The sequence below is a fragment of the Drosophila navojoa genome, chromosome 5 (genome assembly GCF_054131105.1).
Source record: "Drosophila navojoa isolate 15081-1374.11 chromosome 5, UAZ_NAV_1.0, whole genome shotgun sequence".
In the NCBI taxonomy this organism is placed as follows: domain Eukaryota; kingdom Metazoa; phylum Arthropoda; class Insecta; order Diptera; family Drosophilidae; genus Drosophila; species Drosophila navojoa.
In genome coordinates, this window is record NC_142893.1 from 6,769,156 (window position 1) to 6,788,071 (window position 18,916).

The 18,916-nt window shown below is 43.0% G+C and overlaps 7 protein-coding genes across 7 annotated transcripts; 5 read left to right on the forward strand and 2 right to left on the reverse strand.

The window, feature by feature from the left end:
- Positions 1–1,644: 1,644 nt before the first annotated feature.
- LOC108653346 (small ubiquitin-related modifier 2-A) lies at positions 1,645–2,452 on the reverse strand. Its single transcript, XM_030383720.2, has one exon. The coding sequence runs from the start codon at positions 2,312–2,314 to the stop codon at positions 2,000–2,002; it is 315 nt and encodes a 104-aa protein (XP_030239580.1). The 5' UTR covers positions 2,315–2,452; the 3' UTR covers positions 1,645–1,999.
- Positions 2,453–3,744: 1,292 nt separating this feature from the next.
- Jheh3 (Juvenile hormone epoxide hydrolase 3) lies at positions 3,745–6,068 on the forward strand. The gene is made up of 3 exons (XM_030383718.2): positions 3,745–4,290; positions 4,972–5,176; positions 5,251–6,068. Exons 1-3 carry the CDS (start codon positions 3,890–3,892, stop codon positions 6,040–6,042), a joined length of 1,398 nt encoding a protein of 465 aa, XP_030239578.1. The 5' UTR covers positions 3,745–3,889; the 3' UTR covers positions 6,043–6,068.
- A 916-nt stretch (positions 6,069–6,984) lies between these two features.
- Jheh2 (Juvenile hormone epoxide hydrolase 2) lies at positions 6,985–8,912 on the forward strand. The gene is made up of 4 exons (XM_018103725.2): positions 6,985–7,326; positions 7,485–7,684; positions 7,811–8,009; positions 8,078–8,912. The coding sequence occupies exons 1-4, from the start codon at positions 7,120–7,122 to the stop codon at positions 8,861–8,863; spliced, it is 1,392 nt and encodes a 463-aa protein (XP_017959214.1). The 5' UTR covers positions 6,985–7,119; the 3' UTR covers positions 8,864–8,912.
- Positions 8,913–10,048: 1,136 nt separating this feature from the next.
- Jheh1 (Juvenile hormone epoxide hydrolase 1) lies at positions 10,049–11,856 on the forward strand. Its single transcript, XM_018103721.3, has 4 exons — positions 10,049–10,381; positions 10,481–10,680; positions 10,739–10,949; positions 11,015–11,856. Exons 1-4 carry the CDS (start codon positions 10,172–10,174, stop codon positions 11,816–11,818), a joined length of 1,425 nt encoding a protein of 474 aa, XP_017959210.1. The 5' UTR covers positions 10,049–10,171; the 3' UTR covers positions 11,819–11,856.
- A 571-nt stretch (positions 11,857–12,427) lies between these two features.
- LOC108653340 (microtubule-associated protein RP/EB family member 1) lies at positions 12,428–13,374 on the forward strand. The gene is made up of 2 exons (XM_018103734.3): positions 12,428–12,606; positions 12,660–13,374. Exons 1-2 carry the CDS (start codon positions 12,477–12,479, stop codon positions 13,292–13,294), a joined length of 765 nt encoding a protein of 254 aa, XP_017959223.1. The 5' UTR covers positions 12,428–12,476; the 3' UTR covers positions 13,295–13,374.
- Positions 13,287–14,763, reverse strand: LOC108653336 (coiled-coil domain-containing protein 130 homolog). Its single transcript, XM_030383719.2, has one exon. The coding sequence runs from the start codon at positions 14,634–14,636 to the stop codon at positions 13,386–13,388; it is 1,251 nt and encodes a 416-aa protein (XP_030239579.1). The 5' UTR covers positions 14,637–14,763; the 3' UTR covers positions 13,287–13,385.
- Positions 14,764–14,769: 6 nt separating this feature from the next.
- On the forward strand, positions 14,770–18,674 carry MetRS (methionyl-tRNA synthetase 1). Its single transcript, XM_018103717.3, has 6 exons — positions 14,770–15,016; positions 15,106–15,227; positions 15,289–16,124; positions 16,190–16,294; positions 16,360–17,511; positions 17,568–18,674. Exons 1-6 carry the CDS (start codon positions 14,914–14,916, stop codon positions 18,502–18,504), a joined length of 3,255 nt encoding a protein of 1,084 aa, XP_017959206.1. The 5' UTR covers positions 14,770–14,913; the 3' UTR covers positions 18,505–18,674.
- Positions 18,675–18,916: the final 242 nt, after the last annotated feature.

An 18,916-nucleotide genomic window follows, 5' to 3' on the forward strand; every position in this document is an offset into this window, starting at 1 on the left:
CGACTATATATTTCATATTTAAAGTCTATAATCAAATCTTAAAAACATTTGTGAATGCAAGCCGAATTCTAGCAGATGTTCCCTAGTTTTGGGGTAAATTCAATACAGCCTAAAAGTAGGCAACAAAAAGTGTAAAAACTTTGAATTATTTAGCTATAAACAAACTTTATATTAGCTTTTATGTACACACATACACATATACTGACTGACTATATCACCGACTCGAACTGCTCTACCCATTCACTCTAATCGATATAAAGCTAAAGTGAGTCGCTTCTATTTCAACTTTACACCCTATAAAAAAGAAATTGTCATGTCAAAAATCAATTGCCAGCGGTTCAATGCACCACGATTGCTCGTCACCAGCGTCGCCGTCGTCGTCGTCGTCGTCGTGGTGGTGCGTGCCAAGCTCATGATAATTGCGGCCATTACACGAGGCGGTTCCGGAAACTATGTGTACTCAAAGTACCTAACTTTTATATAGTCCTAGATACAAAACGTGCACAGGGAAAAAGAAATCAGAAATCAACAAAAGGGCTGCTGATGGGGTATGCGCGACTAGGCAGATGCGCTGTAAATTATGAGATATGAATATAACTATGAATATGAATATGAAGGTGAATGTGAACACGAATATAAACATGAATATGAATATAAATATGAAGATAAATATGAATATAAATATGAATATGAAATATGAATAGAATATGAATATGAAGGTAATTTGAATCATGAAGGTTTGAATGTGAATATGAATATGAACCATGAATATGACATGGATAGAATTGAAATGCTATGCCCCTGGATATGAATCATGAATATGCTCTACCTATGAATCTCCTGTGACTATCATCTGCTATGCATATGCTATAAAATCGCCTAAAATGTGCCTTACCTCCACTTAAAGCTATTGATCTGCCGGTGATTGAATCTGCCCCCATCCTGAATATCTATGCCTCGCCTATGCCTCTGTTCTGAATATCCCTGTGCTCTCCCTCTGCTCTGCCTTGCCTCTCTCTGAACCTCTACCTGCCTCTCCCTCCCTTGCCTCTGAATCTTCCGCTCTGCCTCTGCCCTACCTCTGAATCTCCTGTGCCTTCCCTCTGCCTCTGCCTCTGCTTCTCTGCCTTCCTGTGCTTCCTCCCCTCCCGCTCCCTCCTCCTGCGGTGAATATGATATGACTCGTATTGAATATGACTGATAAGCTCTGAATATGAACATGGATATGAATATGCATATGAATATATACATATATTCGAATAATATTCCCTTTTTAGCACTAATTTGTGCAGGGTATATAAGAACCAAAACAAAAGCAGAGCACAGAAAAAACTCTGGGTAGCACTCCATAAAACGCTGCAAACAAATTACTTAGCCCCAAGAGGCCAACGCCAGGCCACAGCCAGGACTCAGCTAGGATTCAGCCAGGATTCAGTCAGCCCCACGGCCCCATTCAATGCGGCAATTAAATGATTTCTCGACGTTCGAGTCGAGATTGGGCGCATGTAAATATCAGCAGAGAGAATATCTGCGCAACTCATTTGACACGCTGCCAAGTGCCAAGCGTCCCACTTCGATTTGGGCGTTCGACACGCAAAGTGGGCGTGGCCCCCTTCCCCAAAATGAAATGAATCAGCTAAAGTCTTTGCTGCAATGCATCGGCCTAATTGCGTTAATTTTACTCGAAATGTTGCATTGTTTGTGCATGTGACTGCCACGCCCGCCCGATTGAAAGTGGGCGGTGGGGAGTGGCTTGCATGTTTGTGAGCACTTTTGTGACGCTGGCACTCCTGGGCAACGCCGGTGCATGTCGACGACATAATTGTTGGCCTAATATAAAGAAAATTATATACCAAGACGGCGCCTGGAATACCCTAACTCCAAGGGGACGCTTTATCCGGCCCGAGTTCATTGACACTATCGTAGTGCACAAGACTTGTTATCAATTTGTTGCTAGTGCTGCTGCCTTTTATAAATTTATAAATTATATATGCTATCATCAAATCGATAGATCCAATGCGCACGCCGGAGCATCGCCCGCTTCGGATTGACGCTTCAGCTGCACATCCATAATGTCTTCATCCTCCAGCTCCAACGAATTGGCCGTCTCACTGTCACTGATTTGCTCGCCGTCGATGGACAGCATGGCCAAATCCTTGGCCAGGCCCATCTGCGAGCAATACGCATCCTTCAGCTTGCCCAGCGGCATCACGCGGCGAATGCGAAAGAGGACAACGCCACGATCAGCCGATTGCATCTTCAGCGTTATGTGCGGACAGCGGATATGCAGCTCAGCATCGTCGGCCATCGTCATCGAGTCGTGTGTAGAAATTTTCGTAAAATTTGTTCGCTTCTGTATCTGTGTGCTTAGAGTTTGACAGAAATTTGGTTATCCCAAAATCCCCAACACGTGGCCTACTCCATCAATGTTTGCCAGTGTTTGAGGCCACATCAGCAGCAGCAGCGGAGAGCAGCGGAAACTAGGTAATAAATACGTTTGAATAAGTTCAATGATGATAAGATAGCGATAAGCAGGTACTCTCCAACTAGAACTGGACGACATATCTCTTCAAAGTTCTTAGAGTCAATGACAGTGTAAAATGTAAGCTACAGTGGATACATTTCAGGAAACTCAGAGTAGAATTAGCAATTGATATATGGAAGAGCATGAGATGAATGATGACGCATAAGTTACTATATTTTATTACTCTACTTATTATAACGATTTATTATAAAATAGGAAACCTATAAATATAAAAAATACATTATAATATATGTATATATACAAACTAAATACAATATAATAATGATACAAACAATATAAAAAATATATTATAATATATATAATATAAAAATATAAAAAATATAAAAATATAAAATAATGATATAAAAATAGAAAAAAATATATTATGATATATATAATATATTTTTTATATTTTACCTATCATTATTATATTTTATTTAGTTTGTATATATATATATATATATTATAATATATTTTTTATATTTATAGGTTTCCTATTTTATTAAATATGCCGAAAAAAATATTAAATTATTTTTAATATTATAGTCAAGTTATTTGCCGAAAATAATAATAAAATATTTATATATCAAAATATAATTATTTACTATTTTTTTTTTGTTTCAAAACTTTTTATTATAAATAAATATTTATATTTACTATATATAACTAAATATATAATTTTTTACAATTTTTTTACCTTTATTTATATTTATTAATTAACATCAATATATTTATAAAATAAAATATATGTATATTTATTTCAATATTAAAAAAGAAAATACTTTAGTGTTTTATTTGAAGAACTTGATTTTAATAAGGCAATAATAATTATTTCATTAGATGTAATGTATATCTGATATAATAAATACAAACGTTTGCTTTTCATATTAAGAACTTTGTATTTAAAAATACCATATATATGATATATTATATCATCATACATGTAGATATACACATTCCCTATTCCAACATCAATAAAATTACTTAATATTGCATCAATACGCTACCTCTATATATACTATGATGTCGTTCTGCCTCGTATACCCACAGAGAACATATTTTTCGATTCTCAACGCTCAATTGAAATTCTCAGTGCGCCCCACTGTACGCCGAGGCCCACTATCATATCATTTATTTATATATGTATAATACTTACTTCTCGTATATCAATAAATTTCGTAGGTGCGAATATATATAGTATAGCTTAGCGCTAGCTACGATGCCATAGCATGGGTCCGATAGTCAGTTGGTTTACGTCGGGCCGTGAGAGCAGTCGTGCATACTCGATGAGACTGTCGCCTAACTCGTTAAGATTTTCGTCATTAGCAGATAAAAAATAAAAAACAAAAAGAGAATATTGAAATTATGAAGTGCTTAGTTATATTTGGACTGATTGTGGCCATTTTTGCTAGCATTGCGGGCTATGGTTATCTGGTATTCACAGACCTGACACGTCCACTGCCCCGGCCAGCGTTCAAAGACGACACGTATTGGGGACCCGGAGATGGCAAGAACTATAAGCCGGATACGAAGATCTATGATTTTGTTGTGAATGTGCCGAAAGCGGAAATTCAGGATTTGAGACAGCAACTGAATCGCACGTTAAGACTAACGGAACCACTCGATGGCATTGCATTTGAGTATGGATTCAATACAAATGCTTTGGCTCAGTTTGTCGATTATTGGCGTGATAAATATCTAACCAAATGGAATCAGAGACAAGACTATCTCAACTCACTGAAGCAGTACAAAACTGAAATACAGGGGTAAGCATGTAGCTCTAATTTAGAAAGTGATATATTTATATATACATACATACATATAACAATATATATGTATGTCTAATTAATAACAACAAATCGATCAAATACGTAGAGCAAACAAATCAACACAACATGAGGAAAGCAGAAAAAGTTACTCCAATACATGCATATTATATGATCGTGAGTGTAAATGTGTGTGTGCACATAGTAGTCTAGTTTTTTTCTTTTTGAGAGCATAAATTACCCTCTCCAAGCTCAAATTTTGCATCTTATATGAGCGTAGCAAACATTAAAGCTTTTTTTACAGTATTTCGCTCTCAGAAGGATATAAAAAGCAACGAAAATACAAAAATTATACACACATACATTCTTATATTTACTTAGAGAAAGAGAGCAGTAAACGTAAGCAAATGAGTGGCATATTGAAAGAGAGCTCATCTCAATCGCTTCAAGTCTTCGGGCTATCAATAGCAGTTGCCAGCACTAAAGAGTAGTAGCAAATCAAATTTGAAGTGGGGTGGAATTTTTTTGAGCGCCTCTCTGCATTTGTATTCATGTGTGCATGGTCAAGCTCAACTTAGACTATTGATGTATATGTAACATGTGTTTGTTTATATATTGAAGAGAGAATTTCCCTTCGTTAAGTGTGCGATACTCACTCATAGTTTTCTCTTATCTACGCAGCTTAAATATTCACTTTATTCACGAACGCGTGTCTGAGGAGGTGGCTGAGAAGAAGCATGTCTATCCGCTGCTCTTGCTCCATGGCTGGCCTGGATCGGTGCGGGAATTTTATGATTTTATACCCATGCTGGTCAAGGATCAAAATATAAGTGATTATGCCTTTGATGTGGTAGCGCCTTCACTTGTTGGCTACGGCTGGTCGGATGTGAGTATAAGAGAAATAAAATTATACTCTCAATTAAAGCATATGCATTACTATATATCTCTTTTCCCATCTAGGCCGCCACCCGCGTGGGCTTCAATGCCGCTGAAATGGCCACAGTGATGCGTAATCTGATGCTGAGATTGGGCTACAATAAGTTCTTTGTTCAGGGCGGCGATTGGGGCAGCATTATCGGCAGCAATCTGGCCACGCTCTATCCGGAGAATGTGCTCGGCTATCATTCCAATATGTGTGTGATGAACACTCCACTATCCATTCTGAAGGGCATCTACACCCATTACTATCCCGAGAAGGTGCTTCGGTCACGCATGTTCTACGATCATCATGTGGGCGTTTGGGAGAAGTACCAGGATCTGTTGGTTGAAAGTGGATATTTCCATATACAGGCCACCAAGCCGGATACAATTGGAGCGGCGCTCGACTCCAGTCCCGTGGCTCTGGCGGCCTATATACTCGAAAAGTTTCAGACCTGCACGAGTCCGAGCTTAAAGCAGGACTTTGGTGCCATAGTCACGATCTTCGGCCTAGAGGCTGTACTCGATAATCTGATGATCTATTATCTGAATAGTGCGGCCACAACTGCTGCACGTTTCTATGCCGAGAATACATCGAAGACGTATCGCGATCTTCAGCTGGATCGTGTGCAAACCGATGTTCCCATGGGCTGTTGTCGCTTCAGATTCGATTTACCCTCTGCATCCGAGTGGCAGCTGAAGGATAAGTTCACCAATATAAAGCATAACATGTATTTCCAGCATGGCAGTCATTTTGCGGCCATGGAAATGCCATCCATGTTATTCAATGATTTTAATGAATTTGTCAAAAAAATTGGACTACATACTGAATAAAATTTATAAAAAAAATTGATAAACTACAGCAATGACTTTTGAAATTAAAAAATTCATAAATAATTAGAATATTTTAGCATTCATACATATCAAAAGTAATCGTCTTCATTTCAAATTGCGCGCGATTTGTAGGAGTTCAACATTGGCCACTTTTCAACACTGATACTGCTCTTTTTAATGTGTTTTTGTTGCTGTTGTTAGTTGTCGTTACTTTGTTTTGCTGATTCTCTTTGCTCAAATCTAAGATTATCAATTGTCGGGCTGCTTTGTCATGCTCGCACTGCATAACTGTTGTCGCCCTAAGGAGGAGAGAATGAGTTTATATACATAGACGCTAATCGAAAAATAATATTCATGAACCGAAGGGATTCCCCTGGAGAAAGTATCGAATATCACATTTAACTGTTACAAAATAAAGACAAACTTTAAGGGAGCTCGTAACTGTATTAATTAGTGTCTTAGTTAATTATGCATAATATACATAAATACATATATACATGTGTTTTTCGTGTCAGCTTCGGGTCACGATAAACACGACTGTCACTAGCTTGAATTGCTTTCAGATCTTTGCGTTTGTATACAAATGTAACCATGTGTGTGTAAGTATGAGGCAGAGAGAAACGCCGACCAAGAGAGCAACTACGTTGCTTGTAATAACAATAGAACACTTATAATTGCTCAGTATAGTGATCCATGTGAAAGCTTTTATATTTAAATTTACATACATATATTTTATTAATTATTCATATATTATTTATAATTTGTGATTTCTTACTTTAAATAAAAATTTTGAAGCTTGCTTGCAATACTTGTTCATCATGTTCATTATCATCATGTGCAGCGCTGTAAAGCCATTAAATGGCAATTTTTTGCTCATTCCTTTACGTCTCTCAATCGTGATATTTGTTTGTGCTTTCCTCTACTACGCATTTTTTGCAGCTGCAAGCAGACCGGTCTCCGCTTGTTTGTTTCTCAGCGCTTCGCCAGTGTCTTTTGCGAAGCGAAAGCGAACGGTTGTGTTTAGTTTAGCGGATCGGTTAGTCGCAGCCGGCTGTATTGGAAAAGAGAACAATTAAAATGCCATCTGCAGCGTCAACCACAGTGCGCATACTGATCGGTGGCCTAACGCTTCTTGTTGCTGTAGGCTACAAGAACTACCGCGACTTAGGTGCGCCCGGCAAGCGTCCCAATTTGGATAATAATGAGTATTGGGGACCACAGCTCAAGGGCGCATATCAAGAGAATAAAGCCATTAAGCCTTACGACATAAGTGTGGCCCCTGAGGTAGGTCAGAGATTACACTAAATATATACATACATACATATATGTATGTTATCTACATAATTATATGCATATATAATAATACTTAATTTGTCTTTTTACTAATATTCGCCATTTATTTAAATTTTGTTTTTTTTGTTTTTATTTTTGCACCTTTACAGCTTATTGCCGATTTGAAGACACAGCTGGAACGCCCGCTCAAAGTTCATGACCCGCTGGAAGGTATTGGTTTTGAATACGGTTTTAATTCCAATGAGTTGAAAAAGGTGGTGAAATATTGGCGTGACGACTATTTGCCTAACTGGAACAAGCGTGAGGAGTTCCTTAAGAAATTCCAGCATTTCCAGACCGAAATTCAAGGGTGAGCTGCATGCAAACACACACGCACACACACACACAGCCATGCATATGCATTCATACATATTTATATATAATTTTGTATGCCATTTTGGATTATGTTAATTTGTATTAATTTGTATATTTATAGTTTAAAGATTCATTTTATACATGCGAAACCAAGTAATGCGAAGGGCAAAAAGGTGGTGCCCTTGCTCCTGATGCACGGCTGGCCAGGAACTGTGCGTGAATTCTACGATTTCATTCCATTGCTGACCAAGGGCAGCGACAAGAGTGAATACGTGTTCGAGGTGATAGCGCCCAGTTTGCCGGGCTATGGCTGGTCGCAGGTAAACAGCAGAATAACTTCTATTTTAAATCTAAGCTTAGCTGAGTTCTCTTCAATTTTTAATTGCAGAGCGCTTCTCGACCAGGCATGGGCGCCGCCCAGGTGGCCGTGATCATGCGTAATCTTATGCTGCGTCTGGGCTTTGATAAGTTCCTCATTCAGGGCGGCGATTGGGGCAGCCTTATTGGCAGCAATCTGGCTAGCCTGTTCCCAGAGAACACGCTCGGCTACCACTCCAATATGTGTGGCAACAATAGTCCCATGGGCATTCTACGTTTGATGCTTTCTTCCATCATACCATCCTTTTATATTGACAGCCAATATGCGCAGTACTATGGGGGCATTGGCAAAGTCTTCGAAACGATTTTGGAGGAACTTGGCTATGCGCATATACAGGCCACCAAGCCGGACACCATTGGCGCCGCATTGACGCATAATCCCGTTGGCCTGGCTGCCTATATCCTGGAGAAATTCTCCACGTGGACCAATCCGGCGTATAAGAACTTGAAGGACGGCGGTCTAACCAAGCACTTCACGTACGATCAGCTGCTGGATAATATAATGATCTACTATGTGACCAACTCGATAACCACATCCGTACGTTTGTATTCCGAGTCGATGGGCAAGGCCCAATTAAGCCTGAATGTGGACAGTGTGCCCGTCAAGGCGCCAACTGCCTGTGCACGATTCGCTTATGAGATGTTCCATGTGCCCGACTCGGTGCTGGCCAATAAGTTCCCGAATCTGATACAGAGCACCCATTATCCGGACGGTGGACACTTCCCGGCATTCCAGGTGCCAGAGCAGCTCTACGCTGACTTTGTATCCTTTGTTCAAAAAGCTTTTAATCAATAATGTTGTACTTTTAAAATGCGGCACAGGGAATGAATAAAACTTTTTGTTGTTTATATTTTGTATAAAAAAAAACTATAGATTCTTTATTTATCAATGCTAAAGAGGTCTCAAATTGGATAGTTGAAATCCATATAAATATACACATGTGCCTACAGCATAACAATAAGTTCTCTATAAGCGCACACACACGCATACATGTAAACAAACACGTATATTTATTTTCAATACCTAAACAAAGTTTCGAATGACATAAAGGCAGGGCATATGCGACATATAAATGCGGTGTTTCATGTTATAGAAATATGATTTGCTGAGCTGGAGTAAAAATTTATTTTTGCATACAGTATAAATACTCTTATAATGCTCAAACGCATACTGGGTGAAGGACAGACAAAAAGCTCATAGTTACGTAACGCAAGGGCGCTGTGATGGAATGGAGTAAAGCTATTTTTAACACACAGCTTATACTAGTGGGCCGACAGAAAGCTCATAGCTATGAATCACTGAAGAAGGACAAGGACACGTGCATATATCGGTTGAGTTTGAGCAGTCACTATTTTAGTGTGTTAATTACGTATTCTTATACGCTTATACGTATACCAGATTGGGAGCAAGCAGAAAGCTCACAGTTACGTAAGACATTAGCGCAACATCAACTTAAAAATTGGCATAAAAGGGAAATTTAGAAATTAACTAAAATGGTTATGTTTACATGTTTATTTAAATGTTGTTTAAATATTAAATATTTATTTATATTTTATAACATGAACATTTACATAAACCGTATAATTAGAGACATTATTGGCAATTAATTTAATTAAACTTGTTCTCATTTAATAATTATTTGCGTCTTTTCACCCTCCCCTTGATTTATACTGTTGGTCATTAGTTTAAGCACCTGTTTTAGCCAATTTTAAATGCCCTTTACGCCTTGACCAGCGCACAGCTGTGTTGCCAATAACCCACACTAAATAACAGATTATCTAACATGCAAAGCATGCTTCGTCAAACAGCTCTCAAACCGGCTAGATGCGTGCGGCCTATGCGACACAGCGGAGACGCTACTCTGCGACGTTCGCTCGTCAAAAGCTCACCGAAAACCCATACGATCTGCCGAACGTAGCGTAACGTAAGCAAACGATTTTACTTATCATCGTGTGTGTGCGCAAAGTAAGACGATCACAACAAAAACGAGAATGAGAAATACAAATAAAATAAACACACGCGTAGAAGTGCAATCTCAACTAAAGTTCTATCAGTTAGTTTGACGGAAACCTTCGAGACGATCGGTAGAACTGGACAGTAAATATGTCGCCTGTAACGCGATTATTGGTGCTTCTGTTGGCCATTGGCGGCGGCATGGTCTATAAGCGTTTGAATCAATTGTGGGGCGATTTGCCACCGCCCACGCTCGACCCAGAGCAATGGTGGGGCGATGAGGAGCAGCCGAAAGACTATGCAGCCTATTTGAGCAACTCATCTGAAGTGATAGGCAATCGTCTAGTGTATCCAGATTCAGTGAGAGCAATTAAATTGATATATATATATATAAATATATACATTTATAAACTGGCTAAGCAATATGTTGCGCTCTCTCTCTTTCTCTCTCTCCTGTAGACTATTCAAGATTTGATTAAGCAATTGAATCGCACGCTACGTCTCACACCACCGCTTGAGGGCGTGGCCTTTGAGTATGGCTTCAATAGCGACTATTTGAAGGAATTGATCGCCTATTGGCGTGACGACTATTTGCCGCGTTGGCGCGCGCGTGAAGTTTTCCTGTGGCAGTTCAATCACTTCACCACCGAAATCCAAGGGTTTGTATGATAAGCGCTTATCAGCCAGTGTGTGTCCATTGATAACCGTTTCGTTTAGTCTACGCATGCATTTTCTCCACCTGATGGTCTACGACGAGAACAAGGTGGGCAAACATCATTATCCGGTGCTGCTGCTGCACGGCTGGCCGGGATCGGTGCGCGAGTTCTATGATCTGATACACATGCTCCATCAGACCCATTTGGATCCGAATAACAAATATATATTCAATGTAATTGTGCCCAGTTTGCCGGGCTACGCTTGGTCCCAGGTAAGACTATATGGCTACAGGAATTTGGCTCTTGGATTCACACCTGTCTATATTCCCCTGTGCAGGGTACTTCGCGTCCAGGCCTGGGTCCCGCCCAGATGGCTGTGATGCTGCGCAATTTGATGTTGCGTTTGGGCTACGACAAGTTCTTTATACAAGGCGGCGATTGGGGCTCCGTTTTGGGCTCTAACATAGCGACGCTCTATCCACAAAATGTGCTTGGCTATCATTCGAACATGTGCAATAATCTGTCGCCCAGATCGCATGTGAAGGGTCTGCTGGCCAGCGTCTGGCCGAGCTTGTTTGTGCCAAGCGCCTTCACGGATTTCTTCTTTCCCAAGTCCAAGGAATTTGGTTATTTATTAGAGGAGGGCGGCTATTTCCATTTACAGGCCACAAAGCCGGATACGGTGGGTGCTGCGCTGACAGACAATCCCGTTGGCCTGGCTGCCTACATTCTCGAAAAGTTCTCCACGTGGACAAACGCCAGCTATCGCTCCCTGCCCGACGGTGGCCTTACGAAGCGCTACACACTGGACGCCTTGTTCGATAATGTGATGATCTACTATCTGACCAACTCCATTACGACGTCACAGCGTCTCTATGCAGAGGCGTACACCAAGGAGCAGCAAGCGCTGCAGCTGGACCGTGTGCCAACGCTTGTGCCCACGGGATGTGCTCGTTTCAAGGGCGATATAATGCAGTTCCTGGATCTGCAATTGAAGGACAAGTATAAGAATTTAATACACAGCACGTACTATAGGCGAGGCGGTCACTTTGCGGCTCTGGAGCTGCCCAAAGTGCTCTACAAGGATTTCATTGACTTTGTTAAGAAAGTTGAAAGCAAATTTAAAATAGAGTCATTGTAAGTTACTAATAAAGTTTGAATAGCAAAATACCTAACAAACTCTATCGCATATCGGAGCTAAGCAAGACCAGTGACAAGACTTGTGATCCTGCAGCTTCAGCTAATGATAAATATTTTGTTTACATAGTTGCAGTTGATTACGTAGAATTTGAATTTCACCAATTTGCCAATTGAATGAAATATCGATGCTAAGCGATATGTTGAATCGATATCTTGCTTGACCAACAACTGATATTTGATCCTGCTGCCGCTTAAGCCAGCGCTGCCACTCCGTTCAAAGCTCAAATCAAAACGAAAAGGAGGATCAGTAACAAAGCAAGCATAGAAGAATTCATTGTGATACATTTTTTTTAACATTACAAACTAGATATTTATATATTTTGTTTTAAATCAGAATTGAATAGGTAGGCGATGAACTAATCTCATAGTAGTAGTAAAACACAATAATACATAAATAAACATAGTCATACATATGTATTTTTATACGAAGTTATCTCTAGAAGAGAGACGCACGCACATTTAATTATTAATTCCAGAAAGTCACTTAAGAAATCACAGCTGCAGGAGTATTACAGCTAATATAGTTTACCACACACAAAAGCAGACCCTCATACACTATTATATATAGAGATAAATATTAAATTACGTCAGATTGAAGGATGAGCGATTTAAAGCAAACCGTGTGCTTAACCAGTTCAAACGCTGAGAATATGTCGCGCCACCAGATGCTCGACTGGGTGAACACCATGGTGAATGGACACTTTAAGAAGATCGAAGAGATGGCATCAGGTAAGGAATTAGAGACTTAGATCTATAATAGCTAAAGTCAAATGTAATTGTAGGTGTCGCCTATTGTCAAATGATGGACATGATCTTTCCGAATTGCATCAATTTGAAGCGCGTCAAAATGTCCGCTAAGCTAGAGCACGAGTTCTTTCACAATATGAAGCTATTCCAGGGCGCCCTTACACGCCTCAAGCTTGACAAGACCGTGCCGTTGGATCGCTTGATCAAGGGACGTTTCCAAGACAATTTCGAATTCTTGCAATGGTTCAAGAAGTTCTTCGACTCCCAAGCTCCTGGCCTAGAGAATATTAAATCGGCCGCCAATGCAGTCCAGCCAAAGCCCATCAAACCGCGCGGCTTCATCAAAGAGAACCAGGAGCAACAACAGCGGCAGCTGGAGCAGGAACAACAAGAACAAGAGCAGCAGGAATCAGAGGATTTCCTTGCCACCATCTCAGAGTTGAATGCGAAGATTGCCACCACCATAAAGGCACGTGATGAGGTATACGAGAAGCTTCGCAAGGTGGAGATTCTACTAACCGACATGATCAATAAGAACGAGCATGTGGAATTTTGCAATCGGGTTTGCGAGGTGCTCTACAAGACCGATCAGAATGATGATGTGGGCACTCCCGCTGGCGAGGAGAGCATGGACAGTGCCATTGATGATCAGAACGAGGGAATGTATTAAACAACTATTATTTAGGCAATCAAACGTTATATAATTTTTCGGATTAAAACAATTCAATATCTCGTGTGCGGCATACATAATGCAGCGTTTATTAGTCATTTGAATCGGAGCTGTTGCCATTGGAACTGGCATAACCGCAGACCAGGCTGAGTGCGCTAGGAGCTGGCGCTGAGGATTGAGTGGATGCGCCACTTTCTCCTTTGTCGCCTGCTCCAGTTGGTAAACTAGTTGTACCCGCTTTTGAACTGGCTGTTCCATTGGCTGAAGTAGCCCATATACCATCTGTTTTTTCCTCTCCAGTTCGTGTTGTGCCAGATGAACTAGTTGTTTCATTTCTACCAGTTTCTGTTTCTCGCTCTTCCGTTTCCATTGTTGCAGTCGCTGGCTCACTGCCCGCCTCTGCATCGCTTGCTTCTTTCGTGCCTGCTTTTCCAGATGATTCTGCTTCTCCACCTACTGTCTCCGTCAACTTTATCGTCTTCTCCTTTCGCTTGATGCCCAAATCCTGCAGCTGCAGGTGTGTGCTCAACGCCTTTTGCCGCTTCAAGCCACCGAAGGTTGTGCTCGTCGTGCCTGGCAACGCCGGTCTCATCAGCAATTCCAGACGCTGCTCTGACTCACGCTCTATAGCGCTGCGCGTCTGCAATTTCATCAGAGCAGCCATATCACGATCTTGTTGCGTCTCTGGCAGCAGAGCTATGTCCAGGCTGCTCTTAGCCAGAAGCTGTCGATCGATTTCCTGCTGTCCTTTCAGCTCCTTCTTCTGCTCCCGAAATGCGGCACGCAGCTTGTAGTTGGCCACATAGTTGTCATCCCAAACGCTTTGGTTGCGTTCCACAATCTTCTGGAGCATTGGCTTTGCATTCACAGCCGCCTGGGCATCCTTGGCCTGATGCTCCAGCTTGTACATGGCATCATCGAAGAGCCGCTTCTGCACCTCTTTGGTTTCGGGCACCACCTGTTCGTTCTGCAATGGGTCCCAGCGATTTTCCTGCCGTCTTGCGCCCGATAGTATCACATAATCCAGATTTCCAGGATCCGTTTGGATCTCGAAGTGATTGTCGCACAAATGGCATTTCATGCGAAATTTATAGATGGGTGTTGTGTAGTACATGCCCACCTTCGTCTTCTCTGCATTGTAGCGCACGCCCATCCCAATGTGATTCTTGCAGCCATCGCACCAGATATTGTAGGGCATCTCAAAGCGGATGATGATGATGCCCAGGTGGATTTTGCGTGCACGCTCCCGTAGCGCATGTGTGCCGCGAAATTTGTTGAGTCCGCCCTTTTTTGGATCATAGTCAGGCGGATAGTATTTATTTTGTCCCTTGCGCTCACCCATTTTGACTTGAAATTAAAAAACTCTAGAGAAGCAAGACACAAACTGTTTACATGCGTCTCAGCACACTGGCGCCATCTGTTGAGCACAGCTGTTCTGGGATCAAATTCGTTCAGTTTATGTCGACAAACGATAGTTATCGCTCGCTACTCATACCTAATTCACATACATATATATTTATATATTTATATAGAATTAGCAATACGCGTGGTGCTCTTGAGGATTTTTAACCCGTTTTTGCCACGTGAAATTGTAGAAAATAACTGTTGAACGCTGCAAAATGATACTCTTCACAAACGAAGGCAATCCGATCGGCCTGCAGCTGTTGGTACTCGCAAAATATCTCAAGAGGCCGATATTTCTGCAGCAGATTACTTTAACTGGTGAGAAAAAAAAATAAGAAACCTGCTTGCCGGCAACGTGCAACGCTCGAATAACGGTTAACTGATGCAATGCTGTCTGCAACTTACAGATGCTAAATTCAAGGATCTGATACTACTGCCCACAGTGGAGTTGGACAACGGGTTGCGTTTATTCTCCACCGCTGCCATATATAAATACTTGCTTATGTATGAGGGTTATCCAAGGAACGAGGTGAGGCTACAAGGTTAATTGCATTGAAGCTAAATTGAGTTACATTTATAAATTTATTTAGTGGCTGGAATGGGGCGCAACGCTGCTGACGCCAGCTTTGGAACACTACATGGCTACGGGCCATCGCGCCGACTCGAGAGCTGGGCCCGTGCTCAATGCTTTGGTGAAGAAGCTCGACGATACCCTCAGTGTTTCTCCGTTTATTGCCGGCGACAAGCTTACCTCTGCGGATCTATTTATTTGGTCTCTGCTTGCCCCGGACGGCACACTAAAAGGTGCCCAGAATGTAGAGCATCTGCACAGCTGGTATAACAAAATCAAAGCTCTGCCCGAGGTGCAGGAGGCGCTAAAGGAGCTGCCCATCAGCAGCCTGAGCTTCAATGCGCTGCAGCAAGGGAATCGTTATGGTGGCCTAGCGCATGTCCAGCTACGGCGTGGCATCTCTCAGGATACTGACAAAGTTCTGGCTGATTCTGCTCCCACTGTGGCCGACACCGTTTCCGATGAGGAAATCAATGCAGCACGCGAAGCCTTCATATACACCGAACCCAAGGAACTGGTTGAGCCACGCACCGTGCTGCCCAAGCCAGGCGAACGCAATGTGCTCATCACCTCAGCTCTGCCCTATGTCAACAATGTGCCCCATCTGGGCAACATAATTGGCTGTGTGCTCTCGGCCGATATATTTGCCCGTTACTCGCGTGCCGCTGGCTACAATACGCTGCTCATCTGCGGCACGGATGAGTACGGCACGGCAACGGAGAACAAGGCGCTGGCCGAGAATATGACACCGCGCGAGATATGCGACAAGTACTTCGAGCTGCACAACTCCATATACCGCTGGTTCGGCATTGGCTTCGATTACTTTGGACGCACCACGACCCCGGAGCAAACTGAGTTAGTTGCAATTTATTTGATCAAATGAAGAATTCTGTATTTATGCTTCCCACATTTGCTTCCAGAATTGTCCAAGAGGCTTTCAAGGATGTCTACGATGCGGGCTACATACTCACAGAGAGCGTGGAGCAGCTGCTGTGCCAGAAATGCGATCGTTTTCTAGCGGATCGGTAGATAGCATCCACATATATAGATATTTCAAATCTGTTCATAATCTACTTTAACCTCCTTTTAGCTTCGTGGAGGGTACCTGCCCACATCCGGGCTGCGGCTATGAGGATGCACGCGGCGATCAGTGTGACAAGTGCGGCAAGCTGGTCAATGCCACCGAGCTGGTGCGTCCACGTTGCAAGGTTTGCAACACTGCGCCCGTGCTGCGTTCCTCCGACCAGCTGTTCCTCGATTTGCCAAAAGCCGAGCCAAAGCTGCGTGAGTGGGTGGATCGTGCGGAACAGGGCTGGACACACAATGCACGCGTCATCACGCGCGCCTGGCTGCGCGAGGGCCTGAAGCCGCGCTGCATCACGCGCGACCTCAAATGGGGCATACCCGTGCCGCACAAGAACTTCGAGCAGAAGGTCTTCTACGTGTGGTTCGATGCGCCATTTGGTTATGTTTCGATTACCAAGCGCTACACCAAGGACTATCTGCAGTGGTGGCAACCGGCACCGGGCACCGATGTCGAGCTCTTCCAGTTCATGGCCAAGGACAATGTGCCATTCCATTCGGTGGTGTGGCCCTCTGTGCTGCTGGCCATCAACAAGGGCAACACCTTGGTTAGCCACATCATGGCCACGGAATATCTGAACTACGAGGATGGCAAATTTAGCAAGAGTCGCGGCATTGGTGTCTTTGGCAACGATGCCCAGGAGACGGGCATACCCGCCGACGTCTGGCGTTTCTATCTGGCCTCCGCCCGTCCCGAGGGCCAGGACTCTAGCTTCAGCTGGACTGATTTGGCCGCACGCAACAATTCCGAGCTGCTCAACAACTTGGGAAACTTTGTGAATCGAGCTTTGTCCTTCTGCGAACGGAATTTCGACAGCAAATTGCCACAGATGGATCTGAACCACAATGACTACCTGCTGTTGGCTCTAATCAATCGGGAGCTGCGCGGCTATATCAACTCGCTGGAGAAGGCGAAGATGCGCGATGGCATTCGCCATCTGTTGTCTATTTCCCGTCATGGCAACGGCTACATACAGTACCAGCAGCCGTGGGCGCTGCTCAAGGGCAGCGATGATCAGAAGTCGCGCGCCGGAACTATCATTGGCTTGAGCATTAATATAGTCTGTCTGTTGGCCAACTTGCTGTTCCCCTTTATGCCAACGACAGCGCGCGCCGTGTTCGCCCAGCTGAATGCCAAGCAAACGCCACTAGATGCTAAGTAAGTAGCTGTGACTAGCTGCTGTTATATACTAAAATTGTAATTCAAATTTCCAGCAAACCTTTCGCTACGCTGCTCTTGCGTCCTGGCCATAAGATAGGCACGCCCTCGCCGCTCTTCGACAAATTGGACGTCTCCTTCATCGAGGGCCTCAAGGCGAGATTTGGTGGCTCGCAGGCGGACAAGGAAGCAGTAGCGGCAGCAGCTCAGCCACAGTCAAGCACAGTGGAGCTGGAGGCAGCCGTCAAGGCGCAGGGCGAAAAGGTGCGCCAGCTCAAGGCGAGCACAAAAGACAAAGCCGTGTGGCAGCCGGAGGTGAACAAGTTGCTGGAGCTAAAGAAGCAATTGGAGGCGGCACAGAAGGCAGGAGCAGGAGTAACAGCAGCTGCAGGAGGATCGCCAGCTCCTGCTGGCCAATCTGTACAAGCACTGGAGCAAGCAGTGCAGGCTCAGGGCGACAAGGTGCGCCAGCTTAAAGCTAGCACGAAAGACAAAGCCGTATGGCAGCCGGAGGTGAACAAGCTCCTGGAGCTGAAGAAGCAATTGGAGGCGGCAAAGAAGGAAGCTCCAGCATCGCAAGGAGCAGCAGCTCCAGTCCCATCTCCATCTCCTCAATCCGTACAATCCCTGGAGCAGGCCGTGCAGGCCCAGGGCGACAAGGTGCGCCAGCTCAAGTCAACAACCAAGGACAAGGCCGTTTGGCAACCGGAAGTCAACAAGCTGCTCGATCTTAAGAAACAATTAGAGGCAGCCAAAACAGCTTCAGGAGCAGCATCCGCACCGACAGCAAAAGGAATCGATGCAGCCGCAGTTAAAGCGCTGCAAGAGAAGATCGCGCAGCAGGGCGAAAAGGTGCGCACTCTGAAAGCCTCTGGAGATGCCTCCGTGTGGAAGCCCGAAGTGGAAATACTGTTAAATCTGAAGAAGGAGCTGGCGGCGCTTGATGGCTCAGCCGCAGCTGCGCCCCAAACTAAGAACAAGAAGAAGAAGTAAAACTGCTACAAATGTAAACAACTCATGGATTAATCTAATCATAAAAAATTATTACTTGCATTTCAAAACCAAATTATTATTTTTTGAAAGTATTTCCGAAAAATTTTCTCTTAGTAATTTATTCAGTTTGTGAAACTACAAATATATATTGACTTTGGAACGATTAAAAATGTCTTGAAGCTCGTAATTATTAAAGATTTTTGGATTAATCGAAACCAATTAATTTATAATACTAGTCAACATTGATATGATTGGCTTTGAATTCATTTGTATTGCGATTTAATTAATAGCATATTTAGTTAAACTACACACAGATGTTTGTTCAGTTCAGAATTAAACAAAATTTAATTAAACCAAAATTAGTCAAAAACAGACTTTGAAAATAAATTTGCTTGGAGGTCATGCCAAGCAC

Coding starts and splice junctions, on each gene's coding strand:
- LOC108653346 (XM_030383720.2), bottom strand. CDS start 2,314: ATGACGATGGCCGACGATGCTGAGCTGCATATCCGCTGTCCGCACATA.
- Jheh3 (XM_030383718.2), top strand. CDS start 3,890: ATGAAGTGCTTAGTTATATTTGGACTGATTGTGGCCATTTTTGCTAGC. Junction 4,291..4,971: donor TACAAAACTGAAATACAGGG/GTAAGCATGTAG, acceptor TTATCTACGCAG/CTTAAATATTCACTTTATTC. Junction 5,177..5,250: donor TTGGCTACGGCTGGTCGGAT/GTGAGTATAAGA, acceptor TTTCCCATCTAG/GCCGCCACCCGCGTGGGCTT.
- Jheh2 (XM_018103725.2), top strand. CDS start 7,120: ATGCCATCTGCAGCGTCAACCACAGTGCGCATACTGATCGGTGGCCTA. Junction 7,327..7,484: donor ACATAAGTGTGGCCCCTGAG/GTAGGTCAGAGA, acceptor GCACCTTTACAG/CTTATTGCCGATTTGAAGAC. Junction 8,010..8,077: donor CGGGCTATGGCTGGTCGCAG/GTAAACAGCAGA, acceptor TTTTAATTGCAG/AGCGCTTCTCGACCAGGCAT.
- Jheh1 (XM_018103721.3), top strand. CDS start 10,172: ATGTCGCCTGTAACGCGATTATTGGTGCTTCTGTTGGCCATTGGCGGC. Junction 10,382..10,480: donor GTCTAGTGTATCCAGATTCA/GTGAGAGCAATT, acceptor TCTCTCCTGTAG/ACTATTCAAGATTTGATTAA. Junction 10,950..11,014: donor CGGGCTACGCTTGGTCCCAG/GTAAGACTATAT, acceptor TCCCCTGTGCAG/GGTACTTCGCGTCCAGGCCT.
- LOC108653340 (XM_018103734.3), top strand. CDS start 12,477: ATGAGCGATTTAAAGCAAACCGTGTGCTTAACCAGTTCAAACGCTGAG. Junction 12,607..12,659: donor GATCGAAGAGATGGCATCAG/GTAAGGAATTAG, acceptor ATGTAATTGTAG/GTGTCGCCTATTGTCAAATG.
- LOC108653336 (XM_030383719.2), bottom strand. CDS start 14,636: ATGGGTGAGCGCAAGGGACAAAATAAATACTATCCGCCTGACTATGAT.
- MetRS (XM_018103717.3), top strand. CDS start 14,914: ATGATACTCTTCACAAACGAAGGCAATCCGATCGGCCTGCAGCTGTTG. Junction 15,017..15,105: donor GCAGCAGATTACTTTAACTG/GTGAGAAAAAAA, acceptor TGCAACTTACAG/ATGCTAAATTCAAGGATCTG. Junction 15,228..15,288: donor AGGGTTATCCAAGGAACGAG/GTGAGGCTACAA, acceptor AAATTTATTTAG/TGGCTGGAATGGGGCGCAAC.